We start from the raw sequence: 19,987 nt of genomic DNA on the forward strand, positions 1-19,987 counted from the left end.
TCTCCTTTGTGTGTTTACTGTACTGTACCACATCTCCTTTGTGTGTTTACTGTACTGTGCCACATCTCCTTCTCCTTTGTGTGTTTACTGTACTGTACCACATCTCCTTTGTGTGTTTACTGTACTGTACCACATCTCCTTCTGCTTTGTGTGTTTACTGTACTGTACCACATCTCCTTTGTGTGTTTACTGTACTGTACCACATCTCCTTTGTGTGTTTACTGTACTGTACCACATCTCTTCTGCTTGTGTGTTTACTGTACTGTACCACATCTTCTCCTTTGTGTGTTTACTGTACTGTACCACATCTCCTTTGTGTGTTTACTGTACTGTACCACATCTCCTTCTGCTTTGTGTTTACTGTACGTACCACATCTCCTTTGCTTTGTGTGTTTACTGTACTGTACCACATCTCCTTCTCCTTTGTGTGTTTACTGTACTGTACCACATCTCCTTTGTGTGTTTACTGTACTGTACACACATCTCCTTTGCTTTGTGTGTTTACTGTACTGTACCACATCTCCTTCTGCTTTGTGTGTTTACTGTACTGTACCACATCTCCTTTCTTTGTGTGTTTACTGTACTGTACCACTCTCCTTTGTGGTTTACTGTACTGTACACATCTCCTTCTGCTTTGTGTGTTTACTGTACTGTAACCACATCTCCTTCTGCTTTGTGTGTTTACTGTACTGTACCACATCTCCTTCTGCTTGTGGTGTTTACTGTACTGTACCACATATCTCCTTTGTGTGTTTACTGTACTGTACCACATCTCCTTGTGTGTTTACTGTACTGTACCACATCTCCTTGTGTGTGTTACTGTACTGTACCACATCTCCTTTGTGTGTTTACTGTACTATACCACATCTCCTTTGTGTGTTTACTGTACTTACCACATCTCCTTTGTGTGTTTACTGTACTGTACCACATCTCCTTCTGCTTGTGGTTTACTGACTGTACCACATCTCCTTCTGCTTTGTTGTTTACTGTACTGTACCACATCTCCTTTGCTTTGTGTTACTGTACTGACCACATCTCCTTTGTGTGTTTACTGTATGCTACCACATCTCCTTCTGCTTGTGTGTTTACTGTACTGTACACACATCTCCTTTGTGTGTTACTGTACTGTACCACATCTCCTTCTGCTTTGTGTGTTTACTGTACTGTACCACATCTCCTTTGTGTTTACTGTACTCTCTTGTGTGTTTACTGTACTGTACCACATCTCCTTCTGTGGTGTTACTGTACTGTACCACATTCCTTCTGCTTTGTGTGTTTACTGTACTGTACACATCTCCTTTGTGTGTTTACTTACTGTACCACATCCCTTTGCTTTGTGTGTTTACTGTACTGTACCACATCTCCTTTGTGTGTTTACTGTACTGTACCACATCTCCTTCTGCTTTGTGTGTTTACTGTACTGTACCACATCTCCTTCTGCTTTGTGTGTTTACTGTACTGTACCACATCTCCTTTGTGTGTTTACTGTACTGTACCACATCTCCTTCTGCTTTGTGTGTTTACTGTACTGTACCACATCTCCTTTGTGTGTTTACTGTACTGTACCACATCTCCTTTGTGTGTTTACTGTACTGTACCACATCTCCTTTGTGTGTTTACTGTACTGTACCACATCTCCTTGTGTGTTTTACTGTACTGTACCACATCTCCTTTCCTTTGTGTGTTTACTGTACTGTACCACATCCTTCTCCTTGTGGTTTACTGTACTGTACCAACTCTCTCCTTTGTGTGTTTACTGTACTGTACCACATCTCCTTTGTGTGTTTACTGTACTGTACCACATCTCCTTTGTGTGTTTACTGTACTGTACCACATCTCCTTTGTGTGTTTACTGTACTGTACCACATCTCCTTCTGCTTTGTGTGTTTACTGTACTGTACCACATCTCCTTCTCCTTTGTGTGTTTACTGTACTGTACCACATCTCCTTTGTGTGTTTACTGTACTGTACCACATCTCCTTCTGCTTTGTGTGTTTACTGTACTGTACCACATCTCCTTCTGCTTTGTGTGTTTACTGTACTGCCACATCTCCCTCCTTTGGTGTTTACTGTACTACCACATCTCCTTTGTGTGTTTACTGTACTGTACCACATCTCCTTTGCTTTGTGTGTTTACTGTACTGTACCACATCTCCTTTGTGTGTTTACTGTACTGTACCACATCTCCTTTGTGTGTTTACTGTATGTACCACATCTCTTCTGCTTTGGTGTTTACTGTACTGTACCACATCTCCTTCGCTTTGTGTGTTACTGTACTGTACCACACTCTCTCCTTTGTGTGTTTACTGTACTGTACCAACATCTCCTTTGTGTGTTTACTGTACTGTACCACATTCTTCTGCTTTGTGTGTTTACTGTGTACCACATCTCCTTCTGCTTTGTGTGTTACTGTACTGTACCACATCTCTTCGCTTTGTGTGTTTACTGTACTGTACCACATCTCCTTTGTGTGTTTACTGTACTGTACCACATCTCCTTTGTGTGTTTACTGTACTGTACCACATCTCCTTTGTGTGTTTACTGTACTTTCCACATCTCCTTTGTGTGTTTACTGTACTATACCACATTCCTTTGTGTGTTTACTGTACTGTACACATCTCCTTCTGCTTTGTGTGTTTACTGTACTGTACCACATCTCCTTCTGTTGTGTGTTTACTGACTGTACCACATCTCCTTCTTGCTGTTGTTTTACTGTACTGTACCACATCTCCTTTGTGTTTTACTGTACTGTACCACATCCTTCTGCTTTGTGTGTTTACTGTACTGTACCAATCTCCTTGTGTGTTACGTACTGTACCACATCTCCTTGCTTTGTGTGTTTACTGTACTGTACCACATCTCCTTTGTGTGTTTACTGTAACCACATCTCTTTGTGTGTTTACTGTACTGTACCACATCTCCTTTGTGTTTACTGTACTGTACCACATCTCCTTCTGCTTTGTGTGTTTACTGTACTGTACCACATCTCCTTTGTGTGTTTACTGTACTGTACCACATCTCCTTCTGCTTTGTGTGTTTACTGTACTGTACCACATCTCCTTTGTGTGTTTACTGTACTATACCACATCTCCTTCTGCTTTGTGTGTTTACTGTACTGTACCACATCTCCTTCTGCTTTGTGTGTTTACTGTACTGTACCACATCTCCTTTGTGTGTTTACTGTACTGTACCAAATCTCCTTCTGCTTTGTGTGTTTACTGTACTGTACCACATCTCCTTTGTGTGTTTACTGTACTGTACCACATCTTGTGGTTTACGTACTGTACACATCTCCTTTGTGTGTTTACTGTACTGTACCACATTCCTTTGTGTGTTTACTGTACTGTACCACATCTTTCCTTTGGTGTTTACTGTACTGTACCACATATCCTTCTCCTTTGTGTGTTTACTGTACTGTACACATCTCCTTCTCCTTGTGTGTTACTGTACTGTACCACATCTCTTTTGTGTGTTTACTGTACTGTACCACATTTCCTTGTGTGTTTACTGTACTGTACCACATCTCCTTTGTGTGTTTACTGTACTGTACCACATCTCCTTTGCTTTGTGTGTTTACTGTACTGTACCACATCTCCTTTGCTTTGGTGTTTACTGTACTGTACCACATCTCCTTTGTGTGTTACTGTACTACATCCCTTGGTGTGTTTACTGTACTGTGCCACATCTCCTTCTCCTTTGGTGTGTTTACTGTACGTACCAATCTCCTTGTGTGTTACTGTACGTACCACATCTCCTTCTGCTTGTGTGTTACTGTACTGTACCACATCTCCTTTTTTGTGTGTTTACTGTACTGTACCACATCTCTTCTGCTTTGTGTGTTTACTGTACTGTACCACATCTCCTTTGGTGTTTACGTGACTGTACCACATCTCCTTTGTGTGTTTACTGTACGTACCACTCCTTTGTGTGTTACTGTACTATACCACATCTCCTTTGTGTGTTTACTGTACTATACCACATCTCCTTTGTGTGTTTACTGTACTGTACACATCTCCTTCTGCTTTGTGTGTTACTGTACTGTACCACATCTCCTTGCTTTTGTGTGTTTACTGTACTGTACCACATCTCTTTGTGTGTTTACTGTACTGTACCACATCTCCTTCTGCTTTGTGTGTTACTGTACTGTACCACATCTCCTTTGTGTGTTTACTGTACTGTACCACATCTCCTTCTGCATGTGTGTTTACTGTACTGTACCAATCTCCTTCTGCTTTGTGGTTTATTTACTGTACACATCTCTTCTGCTTTGTGTGTTTACTGTACTGTACCACATCCCTTTGTGTGTTACTGTACTGTACCACATCTCCTTCTGCTTTGTTGTGTTACTGTACTGTACCACATCTCCTTTGTGTGTTTACTGTACTATACCACATCTCCTTCTGCTTGTGTGTTTACTGTACTGGACCACATCTCTTGTGTGTTTACTGTACTGTACCACATCTCCTTTGTGTGTTACTGTACGTACCACATCTCCTTTGTGTGTTTACGTACTGTACCACATTCCTTTGTGTGTTTACTGTACTGTACCACATCTCCTTGTGTGTTTACTGTACTGTACCACATCTCCTTCTGCTTTGTGTGTTTACTGTACTGTACCACATCTCCTTTGTGTGTTTACTGTACTGTACCCCATCTCCTTTGTGTGTTTACTTTACTGTACCACATCTCCTTCTGCTTTGTGTGTTTACTGTACTGTACCACATCTCCTTCTCTTTTTCTAGCCAAATCAACTGGCTAATTGATATAGCAGTTGCTAGATTTTATTTTCTTTCTTTCAATAATACAGCACATTCTTCAGTACCGGTTCTCTGTCTCTGTCTCTCTGTGTCTGTCTGTGTCTGTCTGTCTGTGTCTGTCTGTGTCTGTCTGTGTCTGTCTGTGTCTGTCTGTGTCTGTCTGTGTCTGTCTGTCTGTCTGTGTCTGTCTGTGTCTGTCTGTGTCTGTCTGTCTGTGTCTGTCTGTCTGTGTGTCTGTCTGTTGTGTCTGTCTGTCTGTCTGTGTCTGTCGTCTGGTCTGTGTCTGTCTGTCTGTGTCTGTCTGTGTCTGTGGTCTGTCCGTGTCTGTCTGTCTGTGTCTGTCTGTCGTTGTGTCTGTCTGTCTGTCTGGTCTGTCTGTCTGTCTGTCTTCTGTGTCTGTCTGTGTCGTGTCTGTCTGTTGTGTCTGTCTGTCTGTGTCTGTCTGTGTGTCTGTCTTGTTGTCTGTCTGTGTGTGTCTGTCCTGTGTCTGTCTGTGTCTGTCGTGTGTCTGTCTGTGTCTGTCTGTCGTCTGTCTGTGTCTGTCTGTGTCTGTCTGTCTGTGTGTCTGTCTGTCTGTGTCTGTCTGTCTGTCTGTCTGTGTCTGTGTCTGTCTGTCTGTCTGTCTGTCTGTCTGTCTGTCTGTCTGTCTGTGTCTGTCTGTCTGTTGTCTGTCTGTGTCTGTCTGTGTCTGTCTGTCTGTGTCTGTGTCTGTTTGTCTGGTCTGTGTCTGTGTCTGTGTCTGTCTGTCTGTGTCTGTGTCTGTCTGTCTGTGTCTGTCTGTGTCTGTCTGTGTCTGTCTGTGTCTGTCTGTCTGTCTGTCTGTGTCTGTCTGTGTCTGTCTGTCTGTGTCTGTCTGTCTGTCTGTCTGTCTGTGTCTCTGTCTGTGTCTGTCTGTCTGTGTCTGTCTGTCTGTCTGTCTGTCTGTTGTCTGTCTGTGTCTGTGTCTGTCTGCTCTGTGTCTGTCTGTTCTGTGTCTTGTCTCTGTCTGTGTCTGTCTTGTCTGTCTGTGTCTGTCTGCTCTGTGTCTGTCTGCTCTGTGTCTGTCTGCTCTGTGTCTGTCTGCTCTGTGTCTGTCTGTGTCTGTCGTGTCTGTCTGTGTCTGTCTGTGTCTGTCTGTGTCGTCCGTGTCTGTTGCTGTCTGTCTGTGTCTGTCTGTTGTCTGTGTCTGTCTGTCTGTGTCTGTCTGTGTCTGTGTCTGTCTGTCTGTGTGTCTGTCTGTGTTCTGTCTGTTCTGTCGTGTCTGTGTCTGTCTGTCTGGTGTTTGTTGTCTGTGTCTGTCTGTGTCTGTCTGTCTGGGTCTTGTCTGTCTGTGTCTGTCTGTCTGTTGTGCTCTGTCTGTCTGTGTGTGTCTGTCTGTCTGTGTCTGTCTGGTCTGTCTGTTCTGTGTCTGTCTGTGTGTCTGTCTGTCTGTCTGTCTGTGTCTGTCTGGTCTGTCTGTGTCTGTCTGTCTGTGTCTGTCTGTGTCTGTCTGTGTCTGTCTGTCTGTGTCTGTCTGTCTGTCTGTGTGTCTGTCTGTGTCTGTCTGTCTGTCTGTCTGTCTGGTGTCTGTCTGTCGGTCTGTCTGTCTGTGTTCTGTCTGTCTGTCTGTCTGTCTGTGTCTGTCTGTCTGTCTGTCTGTCTGTCTGTCTGTCTGTGTCGTCTGTCTGTGTGTGCTGTCTCTGTGTGTCTGTGTGTCTGGTCTGTGTCTGTCTGTCGTCTGTGTCTGTCTGTGTCTGTCTGTGTCTGTCTGTGTGTGTGTCTGTGTCTGTCTGTGTGTCTGTCTGTGTCTGTCTGTGTCTGTGTCTGTCTGTGTGTCTGTCTGTGTCTGTGTGTCTGTCTGTGTGTCTGTCTGTGTGTCTGTCTGTGTCTGTGTTGTCTGCTGTGTTGTCTGTGTTCTGTCTGTCTGTGTGTCTGTCTGTGTCTGTCTGTGTCTGTCTCTCTGTGTCTGTGTCTGTCTGTGTGTCTGTCTGTCTGTCTGTGTGTCTGTCTGTGTGTCTGTCTGTGTGTCTGTCTGTGTGTCTGTCTGTGTGTCTGTCTGTGTCTGTCTGTCTGTGTCTGTCTGTCTGTGTCTGTCTGTCTGTGTGTGTCTGTCTGTGTGTGTCTGTCTGTGTGTCTGTCTGTCTGTCTGTGTGTCTGTCTGTCTGTGTCTGTCTGTCTGTCTGTCTGTGTCTGTCTGTCTGTCTGTGTCTGTCTGTCTGTGTCTGTCTGTCTGTGTCTGTGTCTGTCTGTCTGTGTCTGTCTGTCTGTGTCTGTCTGTCTGTGTCTGTCTGTCTGTGTCTGTCTGTCTGTGTCTGTGTCTGTGTCTGTCTGTCTGTCTGTCAATCTATCTGTCTGTCTGTATATCAATCTATCTGTCTGTATGTATATCAATCTATCTGTCTGTATGTATATCAATCTGTCTGTCTGTATGTATATCAATCTGTCTGTCTGTATGTATATCAATCTGTCTGTCTGTATGTATATCAATCTGTCTGTCTGTATGTATATCAATCTGTCTGTCTGTCTGTATATCTGTCTGTCTGTATATCTGTCTGCCTGTCTGTGTCTTTCTCTCTAACTATGTGTCAAACTGACACTCTCTCAGTGTGTTTGCGATCTTACTGCAACCATGTCTTACCGGTGCTGTCTCGTCCGGTGCTGTCTCGTCCGGTGTGGTCTAGTGGTCGGAGCAGTGCGCTGGGCTCCTGGTACTCTCCCTCTCCGTCGCAGCGCTCCCTGTCGTCAGGGAATGTGTGTATACGCTGGTAGCGGCTGGAGTAGCTGTGTGTGTTGTTGATCACCACGTTGTCCGAGGGGACGGACAGATGGACACGCAACTCGTCACTGGACAGAGTGCCCTGGGCCTGGAGAGGACAAGGAGAGGGTTAGCAAAACACACACACACGCGACACTCACACACACGACACTCACACACACACATACATTCTCACACGTTACTGGACAGACTAATTTGAACCTGAAAGGCCAACACGCACATTAAGTAAGAATGTAAAGATACGTGAGACAGATAGTGGTAGCCATTTTGAAAGTCATGCTGAAAGCCTTTCCTCCTTCACCTTGCCCAGTATCTTCTTCCAGTATTGCCTCCACAGAATGACAGCGATCACAGTCAATAGCAGCAGGATGATGCCCACCAGGCAGCCAATCAGGATGGCTGTGTTGCTGCTGTCGTCCTTGGCGACAGGAAGGCCCGCCCCTGGGGTCACAGCATCGAAGTCTGAGAAGAACATAAACGTAATGAAGTGCATGTGTGTGTTTGCGACGGTATACAGCTCTGGAAAAAATTAAGAGAGCACTGCAAAATTATCGGTTTCTCTGGTTTTACTATTTATAGGTATGTGTTTGGGTAAAATGAACATTTTAGTTTTATTCTATAAACTACTGACAACATTTCTCACAAATAAAAATATTGTAATTTAGAGCATTTATTTGCAGAAAATGACAACTGGTCAAAATAACTGTTTTTCAACGGGGTTCAGGTCTGGAGGTTGGGCTGGCCATGACAGGGTCTTGATCTGGTGGTCCTCCATCCACACCTTGATTGACCTGGCTGTGTGGCATGGAGCATTGTCCTGCTGGAGAAACCAATCCTCAGAGTTGGGGAACGTTGTTAGAGCAGAAGGAAGCAGGTTTTCTTCCAGGACAACCTTGTACGTGGCTTGATTCATGCATCCTTCACAAAGACAAATCTGCCCGATTCCAGCCTTGCTGAAGCACCCCCAGATCATCACCAATCCTTCACAGTGGGTGTGAGACACTGTGGCTTGGTGCAGTGTCTCTCACCCACTGTGAAACTTGGTGGAGGATCTGACAACACTGCACTGTATGACAACACTGCACTGTATGACAACACTGCACTGTATGACAACACTGCATCTTTTTTGTTATTTTGACCAGTTGTCATTTTCTGCAAATAAATGCTCTAAATTACAATATTTTTATTTGGAATTTGGGAGAAATGTTGTCAGTAGTTTATAGAATTAAACACAAATGTTAATTTTACCCAAACACATACCTATAAATAGTAAAAACCAGAGAAACTGATCATTTTGCAGTGCTCTCTTAATTTTTTCCAGCGCTGTATGTGGTACGTGAGAGAGTCAGTATTTCATCAGTAAATGTGTAAGTGTTAATGAGCTTTGCAGTCTGTGTATTAGCACGGTCTGTATAGTCAGAGAGGGAGCTGCTGAGAACGCATCTGTCTGTCACACCCAAATACTTTCATCAAGCTCGCTCGCTGTGTGTGTGTGTGTGTGTGTGTGTGTGTGTGTGTGTGTGTGTGTGTGTGTGTGTGTGTGTGTGTGTGTGTGTGTGTGTGTGTGTGAGTGTGTTCATGCCGGGGACGTCTGTGAAAGCCTCAGGGCTGGTCTTGGGGACAGAATGTTTTAGCTGTGTTTTATGTTCCAGATGACCTTGCATGAGAGCAGCAGCTCTGATTATATAGGAAATAGAATGCACACAGTTTATGAGTTCAGCTCAAACATGCAAAACAGTGTTGTAAAGTGAGATCTCTCTCTCGGCATGCGCACATACTCAAACAAACACATCCAAAGCCACACAACCATAGCCGTTAAGACAGACATAGCACTACACACCCACCACAGTGGAACCCACTGCCGCCCTCTAAAAAGGCCTGTAATTGTCTGGTGTTCCATGATCTGATGTTCCTTAGTTCCACAGTGGTTCCGTTGGTTCCGTCAACATGCAGTTAGGGAGATCACAGGAAGGAAGCAGTGGTGTTGTTGTATGTGAATATGATGAGGTACCACAAAGCAACATGCTGTGTTAGTGTGTTACACTCTTTGGCCCAGAGTTAAAACATGAACTCCACCGCTCCATCCTCCCCTCCTGCCCTTCATCCCTCCATCTATCCCTCTTTTCTCTCCTTCTGAACCCCTCATGGTCTCAGGACAGCTCTAAGCTGTGATAAACAGACCAGTTATCAGGGGAAATGTCCTCTCTCTCTCCCTCTCTCTCACCTGAGAGTGTGCTGTTGCCCGTGCTGTCCATCATGGGGTTGGTGGTGGTGGGTTCTGGAGGAACGAGGGATGGAAGGAGTGAGAAGACAGAGGAGAAGAGAGAGTTCCTCTCAAGGTACTGAAAAGCATGAGAGTGATGATATGTAGCATACGAGATGTCCAACTCCACGTGGACAATAAAGATGTATTATTCTGTAGACGACCATGTTGCCAGACAAAGCTGCAGTGTAGACGACCATGTTGCCAGACAAAGCTGCAGTGTAGACGACCATGTTGCCAGACAAAGCTGCAGTGTAGACGACCATGTTGCCAGACAAAGCTGCAGTGTAGACGACCATGTTGCCAGACAAAGCTGCAGTGTAGACGACCATGTTGCCAGACAAAGCTGCAGTGTAGACGACCATGTTGCCAGACAAAGCTGCAGTGTAGACGACCATGTTGCCAGACAAAGCTGCAGTGTAGAAGACCATGTTGCCAGACAAAGCTGCAGTGTAGACGACCAAGTTGCCAGACAAAGCTGCAGTGTAGACGACCAAGTTGCCAGACAAAGCTGCAGTGTAGACGACCAAGTTGCCAGACAAAGCTGCAGTGTAGACGACCATGTTGCCAGACAAAGCTGCAGTGTAGAAGACCATGTTGCCAGACAAAGCTGCAGTGTAGACGACCATGTTGCCAGACAAAGCTGCAGTGTAGACGACCATGTTGCCAGACAAAGCTGCAGTGTAGACGACCATGTTGCCAGACAAAGCTGCAGTGTAGACGACCATGTTGCCAGACAAAGCTGCAGTGTAGACGACCATGTTGCCAGACAAAGCTGCAGTGTAGACGACCATGTTGCCAGACAAAGCTGCAGTGTAGACGACCATGTTGCCAGACAAAGCTGCAGTGTAGACGACCATGTTGCCAGACAAAGCTGCAGTGTAGACGACCAAGTTGCCAGACAAAGCTGCAGTGTAGACGACCATGTTGCCAGACAAAGCTGCAGTGTAGACGACCATGTTGCCAGACAAAGCTGCAGTGTAGACGACCATGTTGCCAGACAAAGCTGCAGTGTAGACGACCATGTTGCCAGACAAAGCTGCAGTGTAGACGACCATGTTGCCAGACAAAGCTGCAGTGTAGACGACAATGTTGCCAGACAAAGCTGCAGTGTAGACGGCTGTTGTGTGAGGTTGGACTGAGGCCAGCGGCTTTAACACAGCATGATGGACAGAGGAGGCGGCGGCTCACACATGGCTCCTTTCTACATTGATATCCTGCATTGAATGGTATGGTTACTTCTTATATCCTGTCTTTTTTGTCATTGCATGTTTTTGGAACTGCTTTAAAACACACGACTTAGAACACTGCATGCCCACACTCATCACAACTGGTGGGTCGAAGGGCACGAGGGAGAGGGAGAGGAGAGAGGAGGAGAAAGGGGAGAGGGGAGAGGGGAATGGAATAGGAATGGAGGAGGGGTGAAAATGGGGAAGGTGGGAAGGAAGGGGAAAGGATGAGGGATGAGAGGAGAGTGGGACGAAAGGGGATGAATGGAATAGAGAGGGATGAGACAAACAGGGATGAGAGAGGTACAAGTGGTGAAAGAGAGGCGACTCGGGCCTCCCGGGTGGCGCAGTGGTCCAAGGCACTGCATCGCAGTGCTAGCTGTGCCACCAGAGACTCTGGGTTTGAGCCCACGCTCTGTCGCAGCCGGCCGCGACCGGGAGGTCCATGGGGCGACGCACAATTGGCCCAGCGTCGTCCGGGTTAGGGAGGGTTTGGCCGGTAGGGATATCCTTGTCTCATTGCGCACTAGCGACTCCTGTGGCGGGCCGGGCGCATTGCACGCTGACCAGGTCGCTAGGTGTACGGTGTTTCCTCCGACACATTGGTGCGGCTGGCTTCCGGGTTGGATGCGCGCTGTGTTAAGAAGCAGTGCGGCTTGGTTGGGTTGTGTTTCGGAGGACGCATGGCTCTCGACCTTCGTCTCACCCGAGCCCGTACGGGAGTTGTAGCGACGAGACAAGACAGTAACTACTAACAATTGGATACCACAGAATTGGGGAGAAAAAGGGGGTAAAAAAAGAAAATATTAAAGGAAAAAAAAGAGAGGCGACTCACCTGAGGGAACGCTAGTGAAGTTGGAGGAGTTGTGGTTGAGGGCGGGGCTGACGGAGGAGGGGAAGACAGGAGGAGGAGGAGGAGTAGCGAAGGAGACCGGAGGAGCAGGAAGAGCAGAGCCCGTGTCCATGGGGTCGACACCCTCCCCATACGGCTCTGAGAGAGATGGGGATAAACAAGAATAGGATGATCAACTTCTTAAGACAATCAGAGATAACCATGAATCCCACAGAGTAGAAGGGGAGAGAGACACTGAGAACCAGAGAGAAAAGGAGAGATAACGTTAAAATGACAGAGATAATGAGAAAAGGAGAGAAGAGGAGTGAGAATGAAAGGCAGTGAAAGAGAGCAATACCCTGAACGTACCGGAGTAGAAGGAGATCTCAGAGATGAGCATCCATCGGTCTGCGAAGGAAAACTGGCAGCGTAAGATCTGGGCGGGGCGACCCCCCAGGGGCAGGGAGATGGGGCGTGAGGAGGGGTCCTTCAGGTCCTCCAGGGGTACAGCCAGGGAGAGGGGGGGCGAGGACCAGGGGAGTAAGAGGCCAGGTTTAAACTGACACTCTACCTTACTGAACACCCTCACATCCTGGGTGTGACGGTTGTTACTGTGGACCTGGATGGGGGAGAGGGAGGGAAGAGGGAGGGGGAGAGGGACTCAGTTACACCAGCTCTGTCAGGAGGAATGGGCCAAAATTCACCCAACTTATTGTGGGAAGCTTGTGTAAGGCTACCCGACACGTTTGACCCAAGTTAAACAATTTAAAGGCAATGCTACCAAATACTAATTGAGTGTATGTAAACTTCTGACCCACTGGGAATGTGATGAAAGAAATAAAAACTGAAATAAATCACTCTCTCTACTATTATTCTGACATTTCACATTATTAAAATAAAGTGGTGATCCTAACTGACCTAAGACATGGAATTTTTACAAGGATTAAATGTCAGGAATTGTGAAAAACTGAGTTTAAATGTTTTTGGCTAATGTGTATGTAAACTTCCGACTTCAACTGTACATAAGTGATATTTGAGTGTCTTTGAATTCGGAGACACAGAGACCCCCAAAATCAAGGCAACGACATTCTAGAAACGAGGACAGTGAAAGATCCTCTAGCCACTTAGGATCCACAGTGTCTATGCAGTAGCAACAGAATGCCTCTCTTTATTTGAGTTGATGTATGATGACACCTCGTCTTGGTGAAATGTGAACCTGTTCTGTGGCTACAAAGCACAGGGAGGAAGGTGAGCCATGGTCGGCTTCGATGCAGTGGCGTGCAATAAATATAGTCTGCGTTTTAACTACGCTACAACTTCTTGTTACCTGGAATTAGTCCTTTTGGAAGTTTTTCTTGGTAAGCCATTCTCATGATTTTTGTCATTGTTGTAGAGCACCCCTCCTTTCCTTTGTTTTCTGAAGTGTGAAGGCCCACCTGATCTGGATTTTAAAAATAGTAACACTAAAACCCTGCAGTTATAATGCATCGTTAGCCTTGTTATGACCATGTACTACCTCCTTATAATAGGAACATCACATTACACTGAGGTACTAGGTGGAAATAACAAAACTCTGCATAAAGAAACAGTCAATGTGCAAACTATCTTTTTAAGTTGGAGGGGGAGAGGGGGGCTTTCAATTAAAACATGAAATTAAAAACAGGATTTAAATCCTGTTGACTCTTGATTGTTTTGACAACATTGTTGTGAGCTGGCTATAAATGCAAATGAGTGAAAGTGGAAAGTGATTAGTGACAAAGTAGGAGAGGGAAGAGAAAGGAAAGAGAAGAGGGGTGAGGTGAGAATAAGAGATGGGGAGAAGGAGAGGTGATTGATTGGAGAAAATACACTTTACAGCCAACCAGAGGGACACGGCAGGAGAGAAAGGTTCCATCTATGTCTATAGACTATCACTGCTACCTAGTGAGGAAAGAGAGAGAAATAAAGAAAGAGGGGGGGGCAGGAAGAGAGGGAATAGAGAGAAAGAGAAAGGATAGATGGTGAGGTAGACAGAGGTTCAAGGGGGAAAGGTGGGGAATAGAATAGCCAGGAAGAGAGGGAGAATACAGAGGAAAAGAAAGGGAAAGGGGGATAGGGCATCTGGAGGGAGGGAAAGAAAAGGGGAGGGAGAAATGCTCCCTCTAATGGGGAAGGAAGGGCTGGTGTTAGGACTCTACTGACAGGTTAGTCATTAACCTGACACTTACTGCAGGGATAACCTCTCTAACTAAAACCACATGTGGATCTGTGTAATACAAACACACACACACACCCATATATGCTCTCATGCACACTCCTGGAACACAACACTGAGGTTAACATGTAACTGATTGTAATCTGGAGGGGGCCTAATAATTCAACAAAGCAAAGCCTGCTGGGTAATCTGATCTGCACAGGCCTGACTAGAAAACATACATTATGTTCTTGTTATTTGGTGCTTAAGTCTTCCTGTTGCATTCTTCTAGAACATGTTTCTGATCACTTACTTGAATGCACTTATTTCTGAGTTGGATGAAAATATCCTACTAACTGACTGAAATGGAAGAACACGGAACAAGGAACATATGACAAGTAGGTTAGAGGAGATCAGACCCTTATTAGTAGGTTAGAGGAGAACAGACCCTTATTAGTAGGTTAGAGGAGAACAGACCCTTATTAGTAGGTTAGAGGAGATCAGACCCTTATTAGTAGGTTAGAGGAGATCAGACCCTTATTAGTAGGTTAGAGGAGAACAGACACTTATTAGTAGGTTAGAGGAGAACAGACCCTTATTAGTAGGTTAGAGGAGATCAGACCCTTATTAGTAGGTTAGAGGAGAACAGACCCTTATTAGTAGGTTAGAGGAGATCAGACCCTTATTAGTAGGTTAGAGGAGAACAGACCCTTATTAGTAGGTTAGAGGAGATCAGACCCTTATTAGTAGGTTAGAGGAGATCAGACCCTTATTAGTAGGTTAGAGGAGAACAGACCCTTATTAGTAGGTTAGAGGAGATCAGACCCTTATTAGTAGGTTAGAGGAGAACAGACCCTGATTAGTAGGTTAGAGGAGATCAGACCCTTATTAGTAGGTTAGAGGAGAACAGACCCTTATTAGTAGGTTAGAGGAGATCAGACCCTTATTAGTAGGTTAGAGGAGAACAGACCCTGATTAGTAGGTTAGAGGAGAACAGACCCTTATTAGTAGGTTAGAGGAGAACAGACACTTATTAGTAGGTTAGAGGAGATCAGACACTTATTAGTAGGTTAGAGGAGAACAGACCCTTATTAGTAGGTTAGAGGAGAACAGACCCTTATTAGTAGGTTAGAGGAGAACAGACCCTTATTAGTAGGTTAGAGGAGATCAGACCCTTATTAGTAGGTTAGAGGAGATCAGACCCTTATTAGTAGGTTAGAGGAGAACAGACCCTGATTAGTAGGTTAGAGGAGAACAGACCCTTATTAGTAGGTTAGAGGAGAACAGACACTTATTAGTAGGTTAGAGGAGATCAGACACTTATTAGTAGGTTAGAGGAGAACAGACCCTTATTAGTAGGTTAGAGGAGAACAGACCCTTATTAGTAGGTTAGAGGAGAACAGACCCTTATTAGTAGGTTAGAGGAGATCAGACCCTTATTAGTAGGTTAGAGGAGATCAGACCCTTATTAGTAGGTTAGAGGAGATCAGACACTTATTAGTAGGTTAGAGGAGAACAGACCCTTATTAGTAGGTTAGAGGAGAACAGACCCTTATTAGTAGGTTAGAGGAGATCAGACCCTTATTAGTAGGTCAGAGGAGATCAGACCCTTATTAGTAGGTTAGAGGAGAACAGACCCTTATTAGTAGGTTAGAGGAGAACAGACCCTTATTAGTAGGTTAGAGGAGATCAGACCCTTATTAGTAGGTTAGAGGAGATCAGACCCTTATTAGTAGGTTAGAGGAGATCAGACCCTTATTAGTAGGTTAGAGGAGATCAGACCCTTATTAGTAGGTTAGAGGAGAACAGACCCTTATTAGTAGGTTAGAGGAGATCAGACCCTTATTAGTAGGTTAGAGGAGATCAGACCCTTATTAGTAGGTTAGAGGAGATCAGACCCTTATTAGTAGGTTAGAGGAGATCAGACCCTTATTAGTAGGTTAGAGGAGAACAGACCCTTATTAGTAGGTTAGAGGAGATCAGACACTTATTAGTAGGTTAGAGGAGATCAGACCCTTATTAGTAGGTTAGAGGAGATCAGACCCTTATTAGTAGGTTAGAGGAGAACAGACCCTTATTAGTAGGTTAGAGGAGATCAGACCCTTATTAGTAGGTTAGAGGAGATCAGACCCTTATTAGTAGGTTAGAGGAGATCAGACCCTTATTAGTAGGTTAGAGGAGAACAGACCCTTATTAGTAGGTTAGAGGAGATCAGACACTTATTAGTAGGTTAGAGGAGAACAGACACTTATTAGGCCGTCATTGTAAATAATAATTATGCTCAAATCGATTCACCTGGATAAATAAAAAAGGTACAAAAGTATTTGCCTCATTTTGATTTTCTATACTTTTGCATATTTTTGATACTGAATGTTATCAGATCTTCAACCAAAACCTAATATTAGATAAAGGGAACCTGAGTTTACAAATAACAAAAAAGATATAGTTATTTTATTTATTTAATGAACAAAGTGATGCAACACCCAATTCCCCTGTGTGAAAAAGTAATTGCCCCCTTACACTCAATAACTGGTTGTGACACCGTTAGCTGCAATGACTGCAACCAAATGCGTCCATTCTCTCATATCGCTGTGGAGGATGTGACCGATCTCGTCCAAAAAGTTGACTCAAATTTGCCAACTAGCACCTGGATGATCATCATGACTCTAGGTAAGAATGTTATACAAACAATGAGTCAACAGTATAACTTCTTGGACGACATGGTTCCCATTAGGCAGGAGAAAACCAAACTCTGCATTCCACAGTAAGAAACTCCTACCAACGGTCAAGCATGGTGATGGTTTGGGGGTGCTTTGCTGCCTCAGGACCTGGACGACTTGTCTTAATAGAAGGAACCATGAATTGTGCTCTGTATCAGAGAATTCTACAGGAAAATGTCAGGCCATCCGTCTGAGTTGAAGCTGAAGTGCATCTGGGTTATACAGCAAGAACATGATCCAAAATACACAATCAATTCTACATGAAAATGGCTAAGACCTAACCCCAATTGAGATGTTGTGGCAGGACTTTAAAATGAGCAGTTCATGCTTGAAAACCCACAAATGTCACTGAGTTAAAGCCGTTCTGCATGGAAGAGTGTGACAAAACTCCTCCACAGTGACGTGAGAGACTGATCAACTACTACAGGAAGCGTTAGCTTGGAGTCATTGCAGCTAAAGGTGGCAAAACCAGTTAGAGTGTAAGGGGTGTTATTTAATTTATTTTATAAACTAAGTTATGTAAGGATGTAATTCTTGTTTTATTTGTTCACTCAGGTTCCATTTAATATTTAATATTAGGTTTTGGTTGAAGATCTGATAACATTCAGTATCAAAAATATGTAAAAGTAGAGAAAATTAGAAAGAGAGAGAGAGAACGAGAGAACAAGAGAGAGAGAGAACAAGAGAGAGACCAAGAGAGAGACCGAGAGAGAGACCGAGAACAAGAGAGAACGAGAGAGAGAGAGAGAGAACGAGAGAGAGTGAGAACGAGAGAGTGAGAACGAGAGAGAGAGAACGAGAGAGAGAAGAGAGAGAGTGAGAACAAGAGAGAGAGAACGAGAGAGCGAAGAGAGAGAGTGAGAACAAGAGAGAGAGAGTGAGAACAAGAGAGAGAGAGAACAAGAGAGAGAGAAAAGAGAGAGAGAGAAAAGAGAGAGAGAGAGAAAAGAGAGAGAGCGAGCTAGGTAACGGAACACGTTCCTCTCCTGGGAGTGTCCTAGAACCAGGTTAGAGAACATATCTCCCTTTAGGGAAGGCAGACTTGTCAGGTTCATGTTCCTGCAGTTATTTACGTGAACTGTGTGCTATTCCCTTCAGGTGTATGTTTGCTGAGATAAGACCAGGGAACGCATTGGAAAAAGGCAGGAAAAAAACTGCTTAAGCTCAGGAAAAACATCAGGAACAGGATTGAGGAAAGACTACAGGAGAAGTTATTGAAACGATCTATATAGAAAAACAAAAACACAGGAAAAACCTTTAGGAAAGCGATAGAAAGCTTTAGATAGCTTAGGTGCAGCATTCCGAGAGGACTGGGAAAACACTGGGATAGTTCAAGAATTCCCATCGTTAACGGCATAGCATAGGGGAACTAATGAGTAAGACTGAAAAGTTCAAAACAGATTACTCATCGTTTGTGTCTAGACTGGAAAGTCAAACTGGTCAATATTGTTTCTTTAATCATCTCATTCATTCTCCTGCTTGTTTTCTTTTATCTCATTCATTTTATTGTTTTAAATACACTTTCATTCAAGTTTTTTGGGATTTAATAATATGTGTTTTTATAGTGGGCAAATCTCCAATTCCAGCCCTAACCAACATTCCAGACTGACTCCATTCCAGAAGAGAAAACAACAGGACAGTAAACTGGGTTCACACATGAAACTGGGTTCACACATTAAACTGGGTTCACACATTAAACTGGGTTCACACATTAAACTGGGTTCACACATTCCAAAATCTTCCAACATAGCAATGCAACATTTCACCAGAAACCATCAAACCACAACCACACATACAGCCAGTGATACAACCTAATGGCCCACAGAGACCAGATTACAGACAACAGACAAACAATGATAAACGACAGGATAATGAAAAGCTAATATGATGGTGGGACTGGGAGGGGTAATTTAAGACAATGTGTTACTGGCTAGTCACACGATGATAAAGAGATATAAAGTGATGTGACAACAGTTATTATGTTATTATGTGTTGTGTAATGTTGGTCAACATTATTGTATCATAGATCATTTGAAGGTTTTATAGAGATGTATTGGACTGTGTGAGCCAAGGATTTTGGGGAGGATTTTTGGACTTAAAGAGACACACATGTAGATATAAGGGACACACACACACACACACACACACATCCTCTTACCTGCATGGTGTGGAAGCTGCGTGTCTTTTCGAAGTGGAACTCGATGTCAACGCTGCCCTGCCCCAGAGCCTCTCTGCTCCAGCCCAGGTAGTCATACCCCGGCCACACCCTCAGCTCCTTGGTCTCTGTGAAGTCATCCCCTCCTAACACACCGTCAAACAGCTGGCCCAGGCCTCCGAACTGAACCCTAAACACATACAGTACACATTATTACACCGTTATACATATACTGTACACATGCCAAGGCATACACAGTCATACATTGTACATGTGACACACAGAGACATGCACACACCCACATCCAGACATATACAGAAGTACACACACACACACACAACTCAGACACCTGTGTCTCAGCTTTCTCACACACACACACACACACACACACACACACACACACACACACACACACACACACACACACACACACACACACACACACAGTATATAGGTCTGGGTTGCGTCAAAAACGCTAGCTCACCCGCTATGAAAACAGTTGTGCCCCATTAAAAAGGTATATGTGAATATAACCTCCCTACTTTCCCCCATCCCTGGACAATACAGTCTGGAAACAGAGTACAACTCCCTCAGCAAATAAAGTCTGACTCCAGATCATTTCATTCTTATTCGATTAGGTGGACAGAGAAAATAAACATTGGGTAGAGGAGTTGTTTCGTGTGTGTGTATGACAGACTAAAGGCATTTGGCTGACTGCGGCTCACTAAGGCCCTGTTCACTACTAACAGATGGGATGAGTCCAGGAGCAGAGCAGCACCGGAGGGGGCCTGCAGACGATGGAGGCCATGTTTCAGCTAGCTACTAGTTCCTTTATATATTCATCCATATTTTACCAGGTAGGCTGGCTGAGAACACATTCTCTTTTACAGCGACAACCTGGGGAAAAGTTGCATTTGTGTGGGACCCAACTAAAGCCAACGGAGGCTGAAGACCAATCTCAAGTAGCCAGCCAATACCCACAGAGCTGAGAGAGGAGGATGATGCTTACCCTGACTCTATGCTGCCATCGTAGGTGGAATCGTTGAGGTACACAGGTGAGCCAGACAGGTGCATCACATGACCCACTGGAGCTGTGTACACCAACAGGCCATCTGAGAGAGTCA

The 19,987-nt window shown here is 44.5% G+C and overlaps 1 protein-coding gene across 1 annotated transcript in view; it reads right to left on the reverse strand.

The window, feature by feature from the left end:
- The window catches only part of ddr1 (discoidin domain receptor tyrosine kinase 1), a 40,839-nt gene that overhangs the window by 8,267 nt on the left and 12,585 nt on the right, over positions 1-19,987 (reverse strand). The window contains exons 5-10 of the mRNA XM_038992723.1: positions 19,873-19,975; positions 18,867-19,053; positions 12,185-12,434; positions 11,819-11,974; positions 7,793-7,953; positions 7,354-7,579 (exon numbers count right to left, since the gene is read on the reverse strand). Coding sequence (XP_038848651.1) covers positions 7,354-7,579; positions 7,793-7,953; positions 11,819-11,974; positions 12,185-12,434; positions 18,867-19,053; positions 19,873-19,975 — 1,083 coding nt within the window. The remainder of the gene's footprint in view (positions 1-7,353; positions 7,580-7,792; positions 7,954-11,818; positions 11,975-12,184; positions 12,435-18,866; positions 19,054-19,872; positions 19,976-19,987) is intronic.

The sequence above is a fragment of the Salvelinus namaycush genome, chromosome 5 (assembly GCF_016432855.1).
Source record: "Salvelinus namaycush isolate Seneca chromosome 5, SaNama_1.0, whole genome shotgun sequence".
Classification (NCBI taxonomy): Eukaryota; Metazoa; Chordata; class Actinopteri; order Salmoniformes; family Salmonidae; genus Salvelinus; species Salvelinus namaycush.